The 22,500-nt window shown below is 42.1% G+C and overlaps 1 protein-coding gene across 5 annotated transcripts in view; it reads right to left on the reverse strand.

Moving 5' to 3' along the window:
• The window catches only part of arap3 (ArfGAP with RhoGAP domain, ankyrin repeat and PH domain 3), a 64,040-nt gene that overhangs the window by 8,308 nt on the left and 33,232 nt on the right, over positions 1-22,500 (reverse strand). For 2 of the 5 annotated variants that reach the window (XM_063190232.1, XM_063190227.1), the window contains exons 14-30: positions 21,212-21,319; positions 19,138-19,312; positions 18,505-18,628; positions 17,142-17,340; positions 16,052-16,112; positions 15,398-15,561; positions 13,163-13,375; positions 11,304-11,409; positions 10,339-10,486; positions 9,838-9,906; positions 9,420-9,494; positions 9,123-9,240; positions 5,793-5,921; positions 4,866-5,002; positions 4,045-4,127; positions 3,628-3,663; positions 3,149-3,212 (exon numbers count right to left, since the gene is read on the reverse strand). In XM_063190232.1, coding sequence (XP_063046302.1) covers positions 3,149-3,212; positions 3,628-3,663; positions 4,045-4,127; positions 4,866-5,002; positions 5,793-5,921; positions 9,123-9,240; positions 9,420-9,494; positions 9,838-9,906; positions 10,339-10,486; positions 11,304-11,409; positions 13,163-13,375; positions 15,398-15,561; positions 16,052-16,112; positions 17,142-17,340; positions 18,505-18,628; positions 19,138-19,312; positions 21,212-21,319 — 2,009 coding nt within the window. The remainder of the gene's footprint in view (positions 1-3,148; positions 3,213-3,627; positions 3,664-4,044; positions 4,128-4,865; positions 5,003-5,792; positions 5,922-9,122; positions 9,241-9,419; positions 9,495-9,837; positions 9,907-10,338; positions 10,487-11,303; positions 11,410-13,162; positions 13,376-15,397; positions 15,562-16,051; positions 16,113-17,141; positions 17,341-18,504; positions 18,629-19,137; positions 19,313-21,211; positions 21,320-22,500) is intronic. The other 3 variants (XM_063190231.1, XM_063190228.1, XM_063190230.1) reach the window with 3 other exon arrangements.

Genomic DNA, 22,500 nt, shown 5'->3' on the forward strand with positions numbered 1-22,500 from the left:
TAATACAGAGTTAATCATTCATTGGTCCAACTTCATGAAGGTTTCCTGAAGGTCAAACATTACACATTGGACCTTCAACAATGCAAAACGAGAAAACTAAATCAATGCCAATGTAATGTGTGGCGGAAAATAGTAGTGTTCCTCTGACACCTTCAGCATGCTAATGCTACTAATAACTAGACTGCCTGTGCAGTCGCCTTCGACTGCTTAAGGTATATCCCCGAAACGCGACGCTTCCAGTCCCCCATCATTCCTACCACTCTCGTCCACCATTTTGTAAACGTATATGATACATACAGACGTGACATGACGTGCATAGGCTTAAAACCAAACGACTATTGTGAAAATGAAGCAAAAAATGGGGCAAATGGTAATACTTTTTTAATGGTTCAGTGGATATACCACATTAGGTACAGTGTAATAACCAGTGTAACAATATTTAATACAATGTAATACCAGTGTAACACCGCCATTTTTTTAAACTTACATCATGTGTTTGTGCGTAAGTGGTATTACATGGTATTGCATATTGTTACACTGGTATTACACTATATTACATGGTATTGCAAACTGTTACACTCGTTATTACACTGTACCTGATATTGAATATTGTTACACTGGTATTACACTAGTATTACATGGTATTAAATATTGTTACATTGGTTATTACACTGTACTTAATATGGTAGATTCACTGAAATGGTGAACCATTAAAATAAGGTGTTACAAATCAATCCTCCCAGTCAGAAGTTATGGGCCAAATGAAAATTCCGCCATTTTGAAAGTGTTGTCTTCCAAACTCGAATCAGTTCATGAACCTACCCTAGAGCATTCACACACAAAATCTGGGACAAATCCATCCACCCGGTCAGAAGTTATGGACCAAACAGAAATTCGGCAATCTTGACTTCGGCCTTCTTGACAGTGTTGACCTCCAAACTTGAATAAGTCCAGGAACCTACCCGAGAGCATTCACACACCAAATCTGGGACAAATGCATCCACCCGGTCAGAAGTTATGGACCAAACAAAAATTCGGCCATCTTGAATTCAGCCATCTTGAAAGTGTTGACCTCCCAACTCGAAGCAGTTCATGAACCTACCCTAGAGCATTTACACACCAAATCTGGGACAAATCCATCCACCCGGTCAGAAGTTATGGACCAAACAAAAATTCGGCCATCTTGAATTCAGCCATCTTGAAAGTGTTGACCTCCAAACTCGAATCAGTTCATGAACCTGCCCTAGAGCATACACCCAAAAAATCTGGGACAAATCCAAACATCCGTTCAAAAGTTATCGCGTTAACACGAAAGACCTTACGCGGCGGCGGACGCGGCGGCGGCGGCGCACGCAAAACCATTACATCCCCGACGCTCCGCGTTTCGGGGATATAATAATACACCCACGGAGGCGTCGACGAAGCACGAAGCCACAAGCACAGGTTGAGGATGTGAGTTAGGATAATGGAAAGAGCCCTTTGAGGTCTACACATTCTGTCATTATATCCCTGAAACGCCGCGTCCGCCGCGTCCACCGCGTCCGCCGCGTCCGCCGCGTCCGCCGCGTCCGCCGCGTCCGCCGCGTCCGCCGCGTCCGCCGCCGCGTAAGGTCTTTCGTGTTAACGCGATAACTTTTGAACGGATGTTTGGATTTGTCCCAGATTTTTTGGGTGAATGCTCTAGGGCAGGTTCATGAACTGATTCGAGTTTGGAGGTCAACACTTTCAAGATGGCTGAATTCAAGATGGCCGAATTTTTGTTTGGCCCATAACTTCTGACTGGGTGGATGGATTTCTCCCAGATTTGGTGTGTTAATGCTCTAGGGTAGGTTCATGAACTTATTCGAGTTTGGAGGCCAACACTTTCAAGATGGCTGAATTCAAGATGGCTGAATTTTTGTTTGGCCCATAACTTCTGACTGGGTGGATGGATTTCTCCCAGATTTGGTGTGTTAATGCTCTAGGGTAGGTTCATGAACTTATTCGAGTTTGGAGGCCAACACTTTCAAGATGGCTGAATTCAAGATGGCCGAATTTTTGTTTGGCTCATAACTTCTGACCAGTCGGATGGATTTGTCCCAGATTTGGTGTGTTAATGCTCTAGGGTAGGTTCATGAACTGATTTGAGTTTGGAGGTCAACAGTTTCAAAATGGCGGAATTTTTATTTGGCCCATAACTTCTGACTGGGTGGATTGATTTGCCCGGTACTACCTTATTTTAACAGTTCACCATTTCAGTGAATCTACCATATTAGGTACAGTGTAACAATATTTAATACCATGTAATACTAGTGTAATATCAGTGTAACAATATGCAATACCATGTAATACCACTTACACAAAAATACATGATGTAGTACAAAATTGGTACATGGTGTTACACTGGTATTACATGGTATTAAATATTGTTACAATGGTTATTACACTGTACCTAATGTGGTATATTCACTGTAATAGTGAACCATTAAAACAGTGTTACCATTTGCATTTTTTGCTTCATTTTCACAATAGTCATTTGGTTTTAAGCCTATGCACGTCATTGATCTATGTATTGATATTAAATATATTTCTTTAATATTTTGTATTTATCATATACGTTTATGAAAAGGTGGACGGGAGTGGTAGGAATGATGGGGGACTGGAAGCGTTGCGTTTCGGGGATATACCTTAAGCAGTCGAAGGCGACTGCACAGGCAGTCTAGTTATCATTGTATTTTAAGGGCCTCTTATCTATCAGGTCTTTCCCAGCCAATTCTTCTCACCTTGCTGCACCCTCTGGGATATTGGGCCAGTAGTGCTGGTCCTGTATGTTTGTACGCTCTGTACATGCTTTTCACTTGTAAAGTGTCTTTGAGTGTCAGGAAAAGCGCTATTTATTATTAATTATTATTATTAATTGTTATAATGATAATTATCAAAATTGTCATCGTTATTAGGCCCTGCCATGGCTCAAGTGGTACGGCACTGCACTGCTACACCGTCGAACCGGGTTCGATTCCGGCCCGGGTCCTTTGCCGACCCTTCCCTATCTCTCTCTCTCCCACACTCATTTGCTGTCCATCTCTCGACTGCCCTCTAAAATAAGACATAAAAAAAGCCAAAAAGAAAAAAAATGTTTTTGTTGCTGTTGTTGTTATACAGCACTCACCTGTGCTTTCAGGAGATTAGTCATCCAGTCCCACAGCTCAGCCTCAGATGAGCAGCTCAGACACCTGTGTGATGGGGGAAGAGGAGAACAATTATAATACTCACAATACATCACAGCCCATTAACCCATTGATGCCTGATGTTGCGTTGCGCAACATTGGCCCTGGCGCCTGGAGCTGCATTACGCACCATTCAGGCTCATGAGATTTGAGACAACTTTATTAAGAATCTCTGTTTGTTTGAAATGAATGAACACATTCTAATGAAAGATGAGGGTCTTAGCGTTTAAATGCAACTTAGGGCATATTTTTATGTGCTTCAGAAGCTGAGATATTTAGGTTTTTATAGGCTGAGGGCAGCTTTCTTAAAAAGGGCCCAGGCATTCAGCACCCTTTTTTGCAGGTGCCTTAGGCATCAATGGGTTAAGAAAGGTTGCACTGTAAAATGCTGATCCAAAACACAAGGCACTAGAATACTCACAACTGTTGCTTGTCCAGGATGACCGTGAAGCCCCACCTGATACACATAAAACAGTCCATGCTATTAGATTGAAGGTATTCATTGAAAATATTCAGTTCAGACACTTTCATGGAACCTTGTATTTCTCAGACATAATTAAAGCATGAAGAAAATGATGTACCCAACTTATTTGTCAGTTAATCCTACAATTAAAAGCTTGATTGTCACCAAATTTGTTTTGTAAAGTCATATGGAGAATACAAACATTCTATAAAACCTTCTACTGCTCTATTAAACCAACGTCACATGTGCCTATGCATTGCTTGGGACCAGGTTGACATCTCTGATGACACTTGCTAAGTATTATATGGTGGCATCATAATGCTTGATAAATGTAGTCTGATCAATATAAGCGTGTCACCAGTCACTTTTACTCACTTGGTAGGTGCCTTCAGCTTTTTCCTGATCCCAATGTAGATCTTCAAAGTCTTCAGTAGCCATTCCTTCTCCGGCTTATTGCTCTTGAATGACAAAAGACACTTGCCTTACCACACACGAGGCCCAGGTTAGGGCACCGTTAAACTAAAGTGTGTCCTATTGAGTAGAGGAAGGCTGAATAGGACACACACAGACATATTCTCTCTCTAACACACACACACGCTCAGTCACATACACACACACACACACTCGCTCAGTCACATACACACACACACACACACACACACACACACACACACACACACACACACACACACACACACACACACACACACACACACACACACACACTCGCTCAGTCACACACACACACTCGCTCAGTCACACACACACACTCGCTCAGTCACACACACACACACACACACACACACACACACACACACACACACACACACACACACACACACACACACACACACACTCGCTCAGTCACACACACACACACACACACACACACACACACACACACACACACACACACACGCTCAGTCTCACACACACACACACACTCGCTCAGTCACATACACACACACACACACTCGCTCAGTCACATACACACACACACACTCGCTCGCTCAGTCACACACACACACACACACACACTCGCTCAGTCACACACACACACACACACACACACACACACACACACACACACACACACACACACACACACACACACACACACACACACACACACACACACACACACACACACACACACACACACACACACACACACACACACACACACACACACCTACCTTCTTGTCCTTGAGCAGCAGTAGTTTATGGTCCCTGATTTGAAAGATGCGATCCTGGAACTTGTTCCCCTGCAGCATTTTCGGGGGCTCCTCTCGACACCTCAGGACCCCACTCTTCACTATCTCACTCTTGTATGCTGATGATCACATGATGAGAAACAAAGAGGGAAAGAAAGACAGAAAATAAGCAAAACAAAAGAAATACATGCGCGAAAAATATAAACCCAGTAAGATATGATCCCCGTTATGAATTAGCAGTTACCTGAATGGCAATGACCAAATCGTAATGTATTACTTAATGTTATATGCAAGGCCAAAGTGATGCAGTACTGTACTATGGTAGTAAATCAACTTAGTTATTTCTACAGGGAGTTTTTACAATCTCTGCAGCAGTGTGGGATGAGGTTCCCTCAGGGCACCTCAGTCATTGAGTGTGGTAGGGTAGGGAGGGTAAGGGTGGGATTCGAACCCTCTGCAACCCTCTGATCTAAAGCCCATCTCCTTAACCATTAGGCCATCATGGCTATTTATATTTAAAAAAACAGTTAAACTGTGTGAGATTTTTAGTTGTTTATTTCCAGAATTCATGCTGCCCATTCACTAATGTTACCTTTTTCATGAATATTTACCACCAGCATCAAATTCTAAGTATTCATTATGACTGGAAAAATTGCACTTTTCATACATGAAAAGGGGGATCTTCTCCATGGTCCGCCATTTTGAATTTTCAAAAAAAGCCATTTTTAGCTGCAAAAATGACTGTTCTTGGACCATACTAGAAAATATTTGTTTATTACTTAGTAAACTTTCATGTAAAGATCAAATTTCAAATTTGGCAATAGGCAGCCCAGTTTCAATGACCAGCATAGTTGCAGTACCCTTTTTGACCATTTCCTGCACAGTGTCCCTTTAAATAAATAGACCCACCAGTGAAGATGTCGATGACTTCTCCTTTGGGCACCTTCTTGACCACCAGGTAGGCGGAGCTCGGGTCAGCCAGCTTGCACCACTGGAGAGCCTGCTCCAGAACCTTCTCTTTGGGGTGCAGAGGCCGCTCTGGAGAACAAGACATAAACAAGGCAATTGGTACTCTACACTGGCCTGGCGACGCCATCCTATGTGCTAAACCCAAACAAAGATTTTGGCTCCGCACCTAGTCTGGCAAAAGCCCTCCTACCTCGGTTCGCTCACTGTTTAGCCAATCAGCAAACAGTTGAGAGTGGTGACGCAGAACTCACCCGCAAAGTCCGTCACTGATTGGTTAAGGTAACGCTATTCACACTTTTTTTTTGTTATTTGTATGCTTTTGCGACACTATATCGTAACAATCATGAATTCGGAAATCCATTGAATTTAAATGGCAGAGTAAGATCAGACCATCTCCCACCCTCCATGGACACAGATTCCTCTTAGCTTTCGCCAGACAGTCGGCTTTCGCCCAGACTAAGGCGTCAGACATACCAAGGCGTCGCGGAACGGAAGCGAGACAAATTAAGTCTTTCTGCTTAGTTCGGGCCGGTTTGTTCTACTCTGCCTTTCACACTGACAGCGTCGGCGTGCGAGGCCAGTCCTGTTCAAAACCCCCCCACAGCCAAAGCTAGCGTGCTACTTTGCCATTCATTCGAACGGGACAACGCCGGTGGCTGGCGTGAAAAATACGCTCAGGTTCTATTTTCTAAATGCAGCGCGGAGCGGAGCCAGCTCCCGCACCGCTGACGCCCGACTACCGCCGGTTGGTGTATAAGGACAGATATGTTTCCATATATTTTCACCAACGCCGGTAACAATTGCTTCTGTGCCGCAACGCCTTACCGCCCTACTGTGTAAACGGCCTAACTCTGCACTACAAAAACAAGTCCGACAGGCGGACAACAGATGCGTCCGTCTATGCCCGTTCTGAACCTTTTTTGCCCAAACGCCCCCTTGGCCTCCTCATAACCTGTCAAGGCAATTTATCAATAAGCCTACCATGTACTGTATAAGCCTGGATTTGAAAAAGTACCGTAGGATTTCAACAGTGTTGGGCAAGTTACTGAAAAACTGTAATGCATTGCTGATTACATGTTACTGTCTTTTCAAAATAATCCCTTACACTACATTTAGCAATTTGGGGACCTAAGGCGAATTTAGCTAGGGGGGCCATCGGCCCATCCCATATCACATTTTTTTTAACATAAAATCTCTATTTTTGTTATTTATTTATTTTTTAATCACGATTTTTTATTTTAAAAAAATAATAATTACAAACATAAAAAACAGGCAAACATTACAACCCTTTCTGGACAGATTTCAATGAATAGGCCATTTGCAATTTTGCATAGGCCTACATTAAATAAACTAAAATGTGAAATTCTCTTTTCACTTTAATATGAGAGCAGTGATGTCCCCCCCTCACTGAAGTGTTATTTCATGTGTGTGCATGATGCTGTCACCTATTTGAAGTGACGTTGATGTTGGATTTCATGGAATACTTTTAAATGCCGCTTTGGGAAGAAAACAGAGTAGGCGACAGGTGAACTGTCTTTCTGTCAAAACAGTGGTTTGCAGGCGTTTGCGTTTTCACGTGGATATTGTCTTCGTGGACCGTAACAGACAAACCGTAAGTTCCATAAACTAATCAATGAGACATTTAGGCCTACTGCATAAACCGAAAAGCGCGCTCTCTGTCAAGCGGTCGCCCCGAACAAACCCTTTAAAAGACGCGTGTGCGTATGATCAACAACACAGCCTTCACTCTCCCTGTGCTCGCGTTAATCGAAGTATCGAAGTAATCTCCTCCACCCACGCTCAAAGCGCGAGTTGCTCTCTTGCCTGCACTTCTCACAGCATTGTCAAAATAATACAGGGGGTTGCCGGTGTTCGGGCTGTTGTTTTCTTCAAAGGGTGTTGTTTCTTTTGAGTGGTGACGCTGTGTAGTCTAACAACACTGAACATAGGAAACGCTATCTGCAAATGTCTCATGCCTTCCTATTTTTTGTGCTCCGCTTGGTGTTATTGACCATGAAGAGTTTGTTGAGTGTGGCGCTTGACAGTTATCCTCCTTATCTGAAGACGTCTTTGTGTGAATGTTTAGGAACTCGGCTAGCACACATGGCACACATGGATGGAATATGCATACAGACTTCTGTGCTTCTGCAGTTGTGTCAGATAATGCAATCAATCAGCTGCGTAGCCGGTTTGCTAACCATTATGGTAGACGTTTTGGTTTGCACGCATGAGCTCCAGGCCAAAACTGAGCTCTGCCACGCCACTGAGCGACTGCCACCTTGTGGATACAAGAAGGAATCACAAGAGGGAATCACAATTCAGAAACGCATCACGGGAGGGCGGACGGACGGACGGACGGACGGACGGACACCAAAGCCTCTTATAGAGATGCGTGGGACGCATCTAAAAATAATCTTAGATGCATTAGCAGAGGGTGAATGCTGCGTTATCTAAATTATTTGAACAGTACAATGTTTGTTGACGGCCAGGCTAACTATCTTCACTTAAAAAAAAAAAAAAACACCACATGTAGATAGTTGAGAATGACACACATCAGTTTTTTCTACATTTTGGACAGCATATTGTATCGCTTTCAGTTTTCTTTGTTATCTGTGCCAATGGCCAAAAACCCTATCGTTTTCAATTTGCTAGCCATCCTTGGTGGCTGGCACTAGAAAACTTTGTGCATTTCCCCAGCCCAGCACAAGCATTTTCAATTTGACACAGAAATCTGCTAAATCTGAAATAGTACAGTACAGCGCAGCCAGAGGAGAGCAGAGAGAATCGTTAAAGACCCACTCCATCCCGCTAACTCTCTGCTCAAACACAAGAACTGCACATACAAACTGAGACACAGTAGGCATTCCTACCAAAAAAGCAAGGTTTTTTTAACAGTTTCTTTCCAGCAACAGTGAGGCTGATGGCAAAAAAGAGCATTTGATCCACTTTTTCTTTTATTATTATTACTATTCTTTTGATCTCTTTTTAATGTATTTTGTCTTTTTCCTATTTTTTCTATTTATCTATTGACTCAGAGGGCCTGCACAAGAGTTACTACGTGCTTGGACTACTAGTTTATGCACAAATGGCAAATAAAGTACTTTGAACTTTTTGAACTTTGAAATCACAAATGACATTCTGTCTCTCTGGTTAAAAGTGTGGGCCTGCTGTTGTTCAAACCTTGTATTCCTTAAGAGGTTTTACCAGAAACTGTTTCAACAAAGGATCCTCAATTTCACTTTTACATTTATTATTGTTACACTTTCTCACCAAGTTCCCCATCTTCAATGGCCTCGAAGGTCATCCATATGTCCCGCTCTCCTGCTGGAATGTTCCTCATGTAGAGAACCTGGTTGGTCAGCTCCTCAGCACACATCATGGGAGACACCTGGTGAACACACAGCAAACAGCACAAAAACCCAAATGCTGTTAAAGTTTCTGTGGAACTCTCCTGCCATCTGGTGGCCAAAATGTGCAACAGCAGATCTTAGTTTCATTCAAGGGAAACCCACATTTGGATGAATAGAGCACACAATGTAGATAGAATAGCTTGATTGTTACACCTACCTTCAGAGTGATACAGCAGTCAGGTATCCTGTGTTCAAGATACACTTCAATGATCAAGTCGCCCGCCTGAGAAAGCTGGAAGAATGAAACAAAAAGGCAATTTATATTTACGGTAGCTAGAGCAGCACACACACAACCTCAGGCATCTTTACTGTGTTGATTTAAAATACAAAAAAGATAGAGACAGATGTGAAGAAAAAAATTCAAAGTGCTCAGGAATTGTAGAAAAAAATCTTGAAGGTGCTCTTTGTTGTGGGGGATAAACAAGTCTCATCAAAAAGGAGGGAGTCCAAGACACTCTTCTTTTCCAAAAAGCCTTTATTTAAACATAAAGGCCTTTTACACTTTTTGGATAAGAAAAGTCCCTTGGACCCCATCCTTTTTTTATAGAAACAGATGTGTCAGGAGAGACCTGTACCTGTGTATCCCTCCAGGTGGTGATGAGACTGATCTCCAGCTCAATCTGTGTCTGATGCTCCTCATCCACCTGAACACAAATAGAAGCATCAGGTTACGGGTCTATACAGCTATCAGGTAAACATTCCACTGAAAAATATCAACTCCACATTATTGAGAAATGACAAAGAGACTTTTTTAAGGAAACCAGGCAGTGTAACAAAGTGGGGTAAAAAAAACTATGTTTTAACTTTACCTCTACCAGATCAACAATGTGGAATTCCTCTATTCCTCCATGCGGAATTCCTCCATCCATCCATCCATCCATCATTACACTCATCATAAAAGGCTAAAAAGTTTGTCCCCTGATGTGTCGCATTGAGTATCTTAGACTTCATGCACATGTGTTATGTGTTTTGAGCTCTTTTGTATGGAGACCTATACCTTTCTCTAGAACTGCGAAACCAGTTTACCCATGGGCAGTAATAAAGTAACTTGACTTGACTTGATACAGCTTACTCACATCGAAGACATAAAGGTAGTTGTCGATGAGGTCCTCGATGATCTTCACCTCGTGTTCCCCTTTGCCGTCCGTCTGGAAGAGGCTCGGGGCGAAGAGCAGCGACAGGTTCTTGGTGCACATCTGATTCAGGTCGGCACACTTCTGGACCCTGGAGTTACAGGTGTACAGACATGGAGAGAACAGTTCCAAAGCATCTTCAGTTGTGTTCAGAAAGGCTCAGATGTGTTGTAAAGCAGTGGTTCTCAACTGGAACAGTCTTGGGACCCACCATTTTCCACTCTCATTCGGTCGCGACCCAATTGTTTTAGCGTTCAAGTAATTTCAATGCAATTCTCAAAATGTAACCAAGACTCGAATGACTGTTGCATGCTATCTAACTCACATAAACATTCAGATTGAATCTATGTATGTAAGACAACAGATGATACGGAGTTCACTATCAAAATAAAAATTGTAAATTGTTGCAGGAAAAGTTGAATTTTTTTTTTTTTTTTTTTTAGAATTTTACACCACGGCCCCACAACCCACCCATGACCCCTCCGCGACCCATTTTTGGGTCGCGGCCCACCAGTTGAGAAACACTGTTGTAAAGTGTTACCACATTAGGCAAAAAGCATCATTGGGTGTGTCAAACTGTGTATAGGATTCTAGAACATATCAGAATACTGTATTAAATAGAACAGCCATACACGCGACTGTATTCTGTTCTATACTAGTAGTAGTAGTAGTAGTAGCGGCTATATTTGTCCCAGTATGGGAAATTGTTTCGCAGTAGTGGTACACCTAACTCACACACACTTGCAGTTCCATAAAAAAAACATTTTAAAAAACATAAAAAGGGTTAAAAAAAATAAGATGGGAAGATAAGATCTATGCCGTGTAAAATACAGAAACACACAACACATCGCTGTCTGTGTTTCCTCGTGGAGTTTAACAGCTGAGCAGCAGTGGGTGTGAACACTGACCGGTACAGGTGACTGACGAGGGCGGCTAGCGTGGTCCTGTTGACTCGCGGCAGACCTCGAATTAGCTCCTTGTAGCGGTCCAGACGGTACGTCTTGTGCGGTATCTCTGCAAGTAACCAAAAGGGGACACAGTTACATACCACACAGACAGCATCAGATGATTTGTACTATTATGATAGATTTTAGCTTCTGAATCTAGGCTTTCTACTGCCAATAATAGTTTCACATCCGGTAGGTCTATTGAAGGCAGCTGCATCAGAGACAACAATGGTTGGAAATGACGAATAAATAATCCTTATTCATTCCACAAGCAAGGCTTGTTAAATTCGGCACAAAGTTCACATCTATCAAAGCCATACGTCAGGTGCCTCTGTACATTATTGTCTACAGGTGTCAATATTCACAGTATATTGGTGTATCTAGTGATCTATACACAGTGTCAGTGATGGGCAGTAGCTTCGCTACAAGCTACAAGCTACTTAGTTTAACTACATTCCCCAGTAGCTTGGTCGTAGCGTCACTACTTTATGTATCGAGTAACTTCCCTGTAGTTAAGCTATCTTTTGTCTCAAGTAGCGACGTAGCTTCCACAAAAGCTACATTTTGTTGCTTGAAGGGAGTGCCCCACACTGTCCCTCAAAAACATATCCATGTCCCCCCTTGGACTTGGGGTCGCCCTAGGCCTGTGTCCTATAATGATATTTAAAACACACTGAATGTATAATAAATATTAATTAAGTATAATGAGATCAATAAAGTTTTGTTTAATGAAGGTAGGCCTATCTGTTATTTTAAATCAAGCTGACAATATGTCGGGAAAATGTAGCTTCTGGTGTAGTGAACTACATTTCCACATTTTTGAAGCTTAGCTCACTACATTTCTGATGGTGGTAGCTTTAGTGTAGTGAAGCTTATTTTATGGTTGAGTAGCTGATAGCTTAGCTCACTACATTTTACAAGTAGCTTGCCCAACACTGCACAGTGTTATGATTATCTCTTGTAGTTATTGAACTATGACTGAATGTTACATGTTACATGCATACAAAGAAATACCATACAGAAGAACTAGCAGCCAGAGGCAAATTCCTTATACAGGTAAGTGTAGGCTACTCTGCCAATATAAAGCAGATTCAGATGTTAAAAAACAAACAGGATTTATGGTAAAGTGGTTTGATTTTACTAAGCGTGTCTTGGCATCCTGCTTGTTTTTGATATCCTCTACATCTCAGCCAAAGACCACCTTTACAACTTGAACGCAGCAGCCCTCCAACCCTCTCTCTCCAGATTCAGATGTTAGCTGGCTTACCGTTTGTGGTAAAACAATGAAAACTCTTCCAGGACTCACTTGCAGTCCCTTAATTCAACATGATTGTTTCATAAAGTTTCTTAAAGGGATATGCCACTATTTTGGGGCTTAATACAGTTAAAATCGTTGGCCAGGGTTTATAAAGGTGGTAAAGTGTCTTATTTTTCATGTAAGCCATTGTCTTGTTTTAAGTAGAGATGCACCGGATCCAAGATCCGGTTCCGGATCCGGCAGGATAATAGGGTTTTTCACAGGATCCGGATCCGGTTCCAGGATCCAGGATCCGGTAGCTAAGGCTTTTCAGTCAAAATAGTTTGAGCCAACTTGACAAAAAGGGCCCACGTGTGTGAGTAGGCTATGTGTTTCAACCCTTTCGTAGGATCCGGTATCCGGTTCCGGATCCGGCAGGATCTTAAGCAGTGGATCAGGTATCCGACAGGATCCTAAAAATCAGGATCCGGTGCATCTCTAGTTTTAAGACAAGTTAAAAGAGGGAACATGTCGCTAAGCTAGTGAAAGTCAATGCATCTGTGTAGCACGTTTAAAGTCTCACTTGCAGCCTCTTGCCAGAAGGGGTGCAGGTCTGCCATGAAGATGGGGTCATCGATCTCCCTGAAGAACCTCTTGAGCACGTCTGTCACGTCCTCGATGAAGTTGTCTCCGATGCGCAGCTTCACGTTGCGGGCGTCTTTACGAAACTCCTCCATCAGGAGCTTGATGCGGGACTTGGCTCCGTTCTTACGGTAGATGCCCTCATGGCCAAGACCTGCAGAGGAAACAACATTGCAATAACTTCATAGCTTTTATCCAAAGCGACTAACAGTTATTACCGTAAGTAGCCTACTGGGTGTTGTTTACAGTCCCAAAAGCAGTGCAGGTTTACTGTAGGTGCATTGCTCAAAGACACTCCACTCATGGTGTGTGGTAGGGAGTGAAGGGTGGGATTCAATCCTGCAACCCTCTGATCCAAAGCCCATCTCCTTAACCACTAGGTGACGGCTGCATAACATGTTTTTTCATCCAAAAGGAGGACATGAAAGATTCCTGTTAATGCGCTCATGGCCCAGACCTGTAGAGGGAATGACATTGCAATTGCATTATATTACATTAAATCATACTTAGCCGAAGCTTTTATCCGAAGCGACCTAGTTATTAAGTGTACCGGGTATTCGTTACAATCCTTAATATAGACTATAAACTGTAAATCGCAATTGCAAAACAAACTCAAAGCTTTAAAGAGAAAAAACAAAAAATAAAAAAATTAAATTAACATGGTTGCATAAATATGCACAGGGGTGTGTAGACGTTTTATAACCACTGTAAGTAGTAGCGAGAAGATGTATTGCAAAGTTACAGCTGGCAGTTACTACAAGCAATGTGGGCATAACGTCAGATCCCAGAGGAGTAGAATGCAGCAGAGAGATACTTTATTTGTTTTGAGGGAAGAGGTCATCAGCTTATCGGGAGCTCCGACTACAATGTTTATTTTCCAATCTAAATCAGGCAACTTTTTTTTTCTACTTCTTATACGTCTCAAAAAAAACCTGCATACTTTCCAATTCAGCAGCACTGCGGCTCAGCAGGATTGAAACGTGCTACCGTACAAGCAATTGTACAGCCTAATAATACTCAGTTCTTTGACGTCTATCCAAGTCTACTGAGTAATATCCAACATGCTCCAGGACACAATGCAACACAGTGCGGTATCTTTCCATTCATTCTTTTGCCGGCCTCCAGAGGAAAAGAAAGTGAGACAATGGAGGGAAATGATGGCGTTGACAGAAGGGAAGTGAGCTCATAACTCATACCGTCCACAAGGGGGCGTGCTATCCTGCTCCCCCCTTCCCAAGTCGATTCAAGTGAAGTCAAGTCAAAGTTTATTTGCATGGCGCATTTCCCACACAGAGGCAGTTCTATGTGTTTAACAAACAGTAAAACAAAGGGAAACAGAGGGGGCAATAGCAGAAGGGAAACACTCTCAAAGTGATATCCATCAGAGGGGTGTGTCTGGGCCAGCACTCTGGGGATCAGGGTGTGAATTGCCACCTCATAACTGGGGTACCTTTCACGGGACGTAGCCTACAGTGATTTACATTTACCATTCAGTACATTTAGTACAGTTAGTACATTCAGTACATTAATATTATGGAATCCAATCAACCACTCCCAAATCCTGCCCTAGCCTGGGAATTCCCATGGTGCCTTGTGCGTTCATTCTGGTCTGAACAACCGCATGGAATCTTTTGAGATCTTGGCGTGAGTCTGGGAACCCCTGCGCCAACCCTGTGACTTTACAGAGTACGTTCCTTGTCCAAATTATACATTTCAAAACATGAAAATTGTTTTAATCTTCATTATATGCCAGAACTATAGAATAAGTCCACAAAAAGCAACGAATATCCAGTTATTTTAGTGTTTTTACAAGGTAATGGGTCTTGATCGAATGGTACTGTACTTCAAGAATTCAAGACATTTTACTCTCATTGTACAGTTTCTAATGTAAAAGCTGGGCCACAACATGCGGAAATATCAGTTTCAAGTGTCAAGTGTGCAGGTGTAGGAGCAAGGATACAATACAAACGTGAGCAGAAATGTAAATATTGGCCGTTTCCCAATGTCTAGTGTGCATCCTTCAAAGTGTATCAGCTTTCGTAATTACCCCCAGTGACTGGATACTCTTTGGTGGACTCTGTGGAGTATCCAATCACTGGGCGTGACTAATTAGGCTGACACACTTCCAAGGCTCATACACTTGACATTGTGAACTAGTGACTGTGTGTTTCCTCACCATACTGTGTGATGAAAGCGATGCAGCTGTCCACTATGATGGGGATGTCGTGCCTGCTGAGCTGCTGGTCCCTCAGTGCATTGCCCTTCCCTCCGGCTGCTTTCTGGATGTCCGCGAACCACAGGGGGAAGTCCGCCCGGCCCATGCCCTGCACGTGCAGCGTCCTGTGGGGGAGAGAGGTGGGAACATCAGCCTGTCCAACTGGAGGCTCTTAAGATAGACAAGGCCCTAAAGGTTTGTCATCCAAGTTAGTCCTGCTTTAGACTTATTGATTCCTATTTCTGGCTTTAAATATACTTAATTTGCATTAGTTAGAGTATCCCTCAAGTTATTTTCATTAGTTAACATCACCAGCCTGTTGATATGCCCTCTGGATACCACCCTATGAAGCTGTGCAAAACTCTGCATGTTGCTTTGAGAAATAAAACCATGAAAGTCAATTTATTGTCCTCCATGGATACAATTACAGAAGACCATTGTCATCATCAATTGAAAAAAAAAGATGATGTTCAGACACAACAGTGGGATGCGTGGGAGGAATGTTTTTGTTCAGCTGCACAATTTCCATTCATGAGCTTTCTGTTGCATTTTTATTAGATTTTCATGATGGAATAAAAGTGATTGCTGGCATGTAATTGTTGTCCTTGGGCTCACCTTCCTTTCTCCACGAGTACTAGGTTGTCCTTCTTCTCATTCTCGTTCTCAGAGGCCATGCCTAAAGGAGCAAAGAGAGAAATGAGAAAGAAGTAACTTCTCATCCAATATCAGTATCTCCAGAGTGCTACATAATCTTGTTGATGGGTTTATACATGAATGTACTACATTCATCCCATCTTCTTATTGAATTGAAGTCACTAATTTTCTTTTAACTCATGTATGACATGCATGTGAGTCTCTGAAGATACAATGTCAAAGCATACCAGGTACCGATAAAAGATCAGATAAAACATTTACAAGTCTGAGTTAAAAGAAAATGGGTGACTTTTGGGTTATACATGCACAGACCGGATCTAAAGATGCATTTTCATTTTGGAAAAATAGACTCTGCTTAGGACAATAACAAGACTTTCTGATTAGGACGATAAAAAATGACATGCATGGTGATCCCATCTGGAATCACTCAGCTCCCTTTCGAATGTCTAAGAGTGTCCTTTAGATCAGTCCGATATCACTGTGTGGAAGAGTGATGATCGCATGTGGGGTACGTTCAATGAATCCAACTCCCGTCTTCGCACTGTGCTTATGGCCTCTTGTTTCAATGACACCCTTTCTCAGTGGAGAAAACAATAAGAAGTTTCCCCACTTGTCACCCTAGCCTCAACCATTTTTGGGGGACTTTTCCCCATTCAACATCCCGATTGCAAAGAAAGGGAAAATTACCTTTTAATTGCGATTTGACGAGATATTTAATTAAACTTCTGTCGTCAATGACGTCTTCTGATGTTACCACGAGGCCACAAGCACAAATTAGCACAGGAGTTAGGATAATGGAAAAGACCCCCTGGTAAATTAGAGCCCTGGATATCTACAGAAGAGTAATAGCCACATTTGGGCCCTATACTAAGAAGCTGGTTCAGGAGTAAACCAGGTTAAGTTACGAGGTAAATCATGTAAAAGAAGAGCCTAGAGTCCTCATTTTATTAAGAGAATGAGGAGTCCAGGCTCTTCTGTTAGATGATTTACCTCTTAACTTACACCTGGTTTACTCCTTAACCAGCTTCTTAGTATACCGCTCTATACTCACTGAGCTCCTGGAGGCGTTTGAGGTTGATGATGTCCTCGGCGGCGCCGTCGGTGCGTGGGCAGATGAACAGGTTGGACTTCTGCAGCACGAAGAAGCCCTCCTTCCACTGCTGGGGGTCCAGCATGTTCTTGTAGCGCAGCATGCCCACCCGCTCAAACTCACGACCCAGCAGGCAGTGGCAGCTTAGTGGGGTGGTGGCCTGCAGGAGACGGACACACACAGACTCAGAGTTGTGTAAAGTAGAAGTAGAAGTACAGGTACCTGAGCAATTACTCGACCTTGACCAATGCAAAAACTGCCTATGACTCTTATGCCTCTTTTCCACTGCCGGTTTTCTAGTAGGCCTACAGCTCGACACAGCGCAACTCGGCCACCACTTTTCGCTTTTCGATAAAAAAAAAAAAAACAAGTGGTGGCTGAGTCGCGCTGTGTCAAGCTGTAGGCCTACCAGAAAAAAGGCAGTGGAAAAAAGGCATTTTATATCTAATTACAACACTGATGGTATGATATTACTGTACTGTACATAGCTCTCACTTAGTAGTATCATACTACTAGTGTTGTAATTACATCTGTAAGAGTACATCTACTTCTACTTTATACAGCTCTGCACAGGTTGCAGGTTAGAGTGGAGCATTATCCCATTTGACACTGCTGATCTAACTAATTCTGAACAGCCAAAAAACAATTTTTTGACTAATGTTCATCAAAAAAATGACTATTCACTGTAACTGAACATTTCAAGCCTATTGCGCCACTCTTTAACAGAAAACAACAAACAAACAAACATAAAACGGAATAATACTGCAAAATAAGAGCATGATTTTTTGAAGTCTGGGGCATTGGACACACGATATGCTCTAATATTAGCTCTCCAAACCTTTTTCATCACATATCCTCAAACCTCGTATGTGTAATAAAAGGTGAAGAAAACACATCTTCTCCTCTTATGAGCAAAAAACATGGCTCAAGTTACACACAGTTCTCCAAATTCTGTATCTCACATCTCTCCAAACCACTTGTGAGTAACACACATGAGGAAAACCAAGTGCAAACCTACTGTAGGGTCACACACAATGAGGGAAGTGTGTATTACACAACAATCTCAAAACTACAGGAACTATTATTCTACTGTTGAATGGAATGTGGTTCTTGTTTATTTAAATGTGAAAGAAGGTTTGTTTCTCGAAAGAATCCACGGTTTGAATAAACATTTCCTATCTCCCATCTGTGCTCATTCTTTTTGACAAATAAATACAATTATGTAAAACAACAAGTCCACAAAGACAGTCCTACCATCTCTTGTCAAATAAAAATAATTATGTAAAAAGTTTTCAAAAGAGAATGTCCACACACGGACTCCTACCTTCCCGATGGCTTTGGCCCAGGAGTGAAGAGCGTCGGCCGTCTCCAGGCCAAACTGGATGAGTTTGTCCGACTTGAGGTACAGCTCGATTGTGTAGCGGAACCTAGAATCAGAACCATGTTGGCTGTGGATGGCAGCGCCATGAGTACAATTTTCTTTAAATTAAACAAGCCTAAACAAACCCAAGTTTGTTCATTCCATCATATTTGTTTCAGCTTGCAGCAGCAATACTTTAATTGTGAGGGTGCTGGCCCAAATGTTTAACTCAGTTTTTCAAGAAAGAGGCTGGACCTTGCATATAGTGTTTCTTGCTTCGCACGCTGAAGAAGGCACACACACGAAATGCATATGCAAGGTGCAGCCTATTTCTTTAGAAATTCCATTATCATTTGTCATGTTGTCTGTGAAGATTGTCATTCATCCAGGTCATGTTATCCAGAGTTAAGCATTAAACAACTTTTTTTAAGCATCAATCAAGAATCAAGTCCAGTTGCTTACAACTTAATCCTTTGAAGCTCAAAGAAGAAGTCTATTTGCCTAAAGCCAAACTATTTGGATAACATTTGCCATGGTGATTTTTGTTACATTTCCAGTAATATGTATTAATTCATTTATTCGTTGATATTATCTTACCGGTCAATAAATCCGTTATTGTTGTTACAGGAATCGGGGCGGCTGACTCCCAGACAGACGATATCTCTGACATCAATTTTCATGCTGGGCTCGTGACTATGGTCCGTCTCGTAAAAGAGAATGGACTTCTCCACTGTACACCAGTACTTCTGGAAATCTGAGAAGAAAAAACCCACTAGTATAGATCAACATCAGTTTGTCTTTTTGCATTCTTTTTCTTTTCACATAAAAGCTGAAAACATCAAAGATCAACACCCATCACTGTCTTTATGATTTTTTAAGTTAAAGCTATTATGTAAACATCATAGATTAAGGATCATTGTCAAACCAAATACAGTTTGACAGTGCTTGAAGAGTTTGTTTAAAATTAGCCTCAAACGTCTGTATGTTTGACTCTGGATACTGTGAGAAGGCTGCTGAATTTGGCAAAGGGCACATGGGTGTTCAACTGAACGTCAACTTGGAATGCAGTCATAAACTATATTCAGATCGCGCACGGAGTCTCTGTTCAAATGAAGGAACAGAGTCTGAAGTCTGGATTATGGAAAAAGAAATTATGAGTTGAAGAAGGTAGGTCTGCACACTGCGGAATAAGCTTCGTCAGGCTGCTTAGAAACGTTGATAGGTGATAGAAACGTTGCTGTTTTAATTTAATAAACTTTATATTTTGGCAGAGGTGGAAAGAGTACTAAAATATTGTACTCAAGTACAAGTACTGTTACTCTGTTGAAAATGTACTCAAGTACGAGTAAATTTACCAGTCAAAAAATCTACTCAAGTAAAAAGTAAATAATTTAAAATGTACTTTGAGTAAAAGTAAAAAGTTACTTTTTAACAATCAGCGTCTTCTGCCTCTAGATGTGCAAGGGGTGCACTGGGTTAGAGGAAGAACAGCTAATGTTGATCTCCTCTGAGTTAAGTGAATCTCCATCGTCAGCCTCCATGTCAGCCATCAGCGTTTGAGTGAGAGGTCGCACGCGCCAACTCTTTATAAACTAGGCTAGAGTTTTTTGGCTTTTTTTTACTCAGTAACGCTTGTGCTGTAAAATGTACCGAAGTACATTACTCGAAAGAAAATGTACTCAAGTAAAAGTAAAATTACAAATTTTAAAAAGTAGTTTAAAAAGTACAAGTACACAAAAAAGCTACTCAATTACAGTAACGCGAGTAAAGTAATTAGTTACTTTCCACCTCTGTATTTTGGAGCTTATTCCGCAATGTTCAGACCTACCTTCTTCAACTGTCTGACACTTTTGTCTACCTGCAACAAGTGACTTTGGATGTGTGCCCCCTTCCCAAAACGACCAAAGAAATCATGACCCATGCGTCATAAAATACTCCAACACTCCACTTGCAAAGCAAATAGTGCAGTGCGTAGCTCACTGTAGATACATAAGCCATTTCATGTGCAAAACAGAAATCCGACCTTGGGCAAGATAAGATAGATTCAGTAATAATAACACAGGGAAACTCCTTCCTTTGTATTCTAGCATGAAAAAACAACAACCAGGAAAAAAACACAAATGCTCTAGAAAATGATGAAAGCACAAGACAAAGAACAAAACAAAAAAACCCCAACAAAACATCCTTTAATAATACCTCCCATATTATGTAATGTGATACACAATACATTAGTATGCTATGCAGCACAGTACATTTGTGTCCTCACAGAACCGCTCTCTGGTCTTCAGAGGAATGTATAAGGTGGAGGAGGACTAGCTACTGAACCACTGCCAAGAGGAGAGGAGAGGAGAGGAGAGGAGAGGGGAGGGGGAGGAGGAGAGGAGAGGTGGAGAGGGGGAGGAGAGGAAAGGAGAGGAGAGGAGAGGAGAGGAGAGGAGAGGAGAGAAAGGGAGATAAGAGAAGAGAAGGTGACAGAAGAGAAGCGAAGAAAAGAAAAGAGAAAATAGAAAAGAAAGAAGTAGAAAAGAAAGAAGAGAAGAGAAGAGAAGAGAAGAGAAGAGAAGAGAAAAGAAGAGAAGAGAAGGTGACAGAAGAGAATCAAAGAGAAGAAAAGAAAAGAACAGAAGGGGAGTGTGTCTTGGCTGGCACCCAGTCTCACTGCGCTGCCTACCTTCTCTGGTTCGGCGGGATAGTGTGCCTTTGTTGGAGGTGGAGCCGGCCTTGTAGAGGTAGCCGGAGTGCAGCACCGACTGCATGATCTCATCATACACACTGGAGTCTGCATGGAGGGGAGCACACATTTGCATTCATTTATTTACACACATTTACCACAACACAAGACACCCCACACCCTGTGAGACATACAGAAACACACATAGTACATTTCCATGTATTTAATACCACGACAGGAGATACCCCACAAGCAGTAAGACATACGGTGCAGAGACACACATATGCATGCAGACACACACAGACATGTATTTCCATGTATTTAATGCCACAACATAGACACACCACACACATAGTAGACATGTGTAGACACAGACAAATACTCGCACAGACACAAACATGCACACAAACAGGTACACAAACACACACCCACGCACACGCACACACACATGGACTCGCATGCATAAGCACACACAGGCACACAGACACACATACACAAGCACACACAGGCACACAGACACACATACACAAGCACACACAGGCACACACAGGCACACACAGGCACACACAGGCACACGCACACACACACGCACACACACACACGCACACACACACCCACCCACAGATTCATAACTGTGATTCTGTAACCTGGGACTGACAGCATAATGAATAAAAAAACACATTTGCAAACCAGCATGAGATTCTGATAGTTTATGGTAAGGCTTTATGAAGAGGCTTATGATAAGAAAGATGACATAGTACCGCATGCCAAGTCTCGGCAAGTTCAATGAATAACGCCAAGAGCATTTGTACTCCCTGACCCCTTTTTGAAGTGCATAGACGTACGGTGGGCATGACTTAAAAGGGCCCCTCTCTCCAGGCTTTTAGTGTTGGAGATTTTTATGTTGCGGTGTGGTGGGTGGATGGCAGAGCTTACTGGAGATGACCCTGTGTTTAGCAATTCATCACAATTGAGTTGGGAAAAAATGCTATGCATTACAATTTTGAGTCAATTATTACTATTATTATTATTATTATTATTATTATTATTATTTCTCTTACTATAATTATTACTATTATTAACTGAGATGTAATTATCAGATTTAGACTGAAGCTGAAACTGAGGTCTGAGAGTGGGTAGGTTATTAATGGTTAGGGAGTTGATCTTGGATTGTAGGTTCGAATCCCACCTGAGTCCTGACCTCTCCCTACACCTCCCACCATGACTGAATTGCCTTTGAACAAAAGCACCTACGTAACCCCACATTATTCTGGGGACTATAACCAATA

The sequence above is a fragment of the Engraulis encrasicolus genome, chromosome 23 (genome assembly GCF_034702125.1).
Source record: "Engraulis encrasicolus isolate BLACKSEA-1 chromosome 23, IST_EnEncr_1.0, whole genome shotgun sequence".
Lineage (NCBI taxonomy): Eukaryota > Metazoa > Chordata > Actinopteri > Clupeiformes > Engraulidae > Engraulis > Engraulis encrasicolus.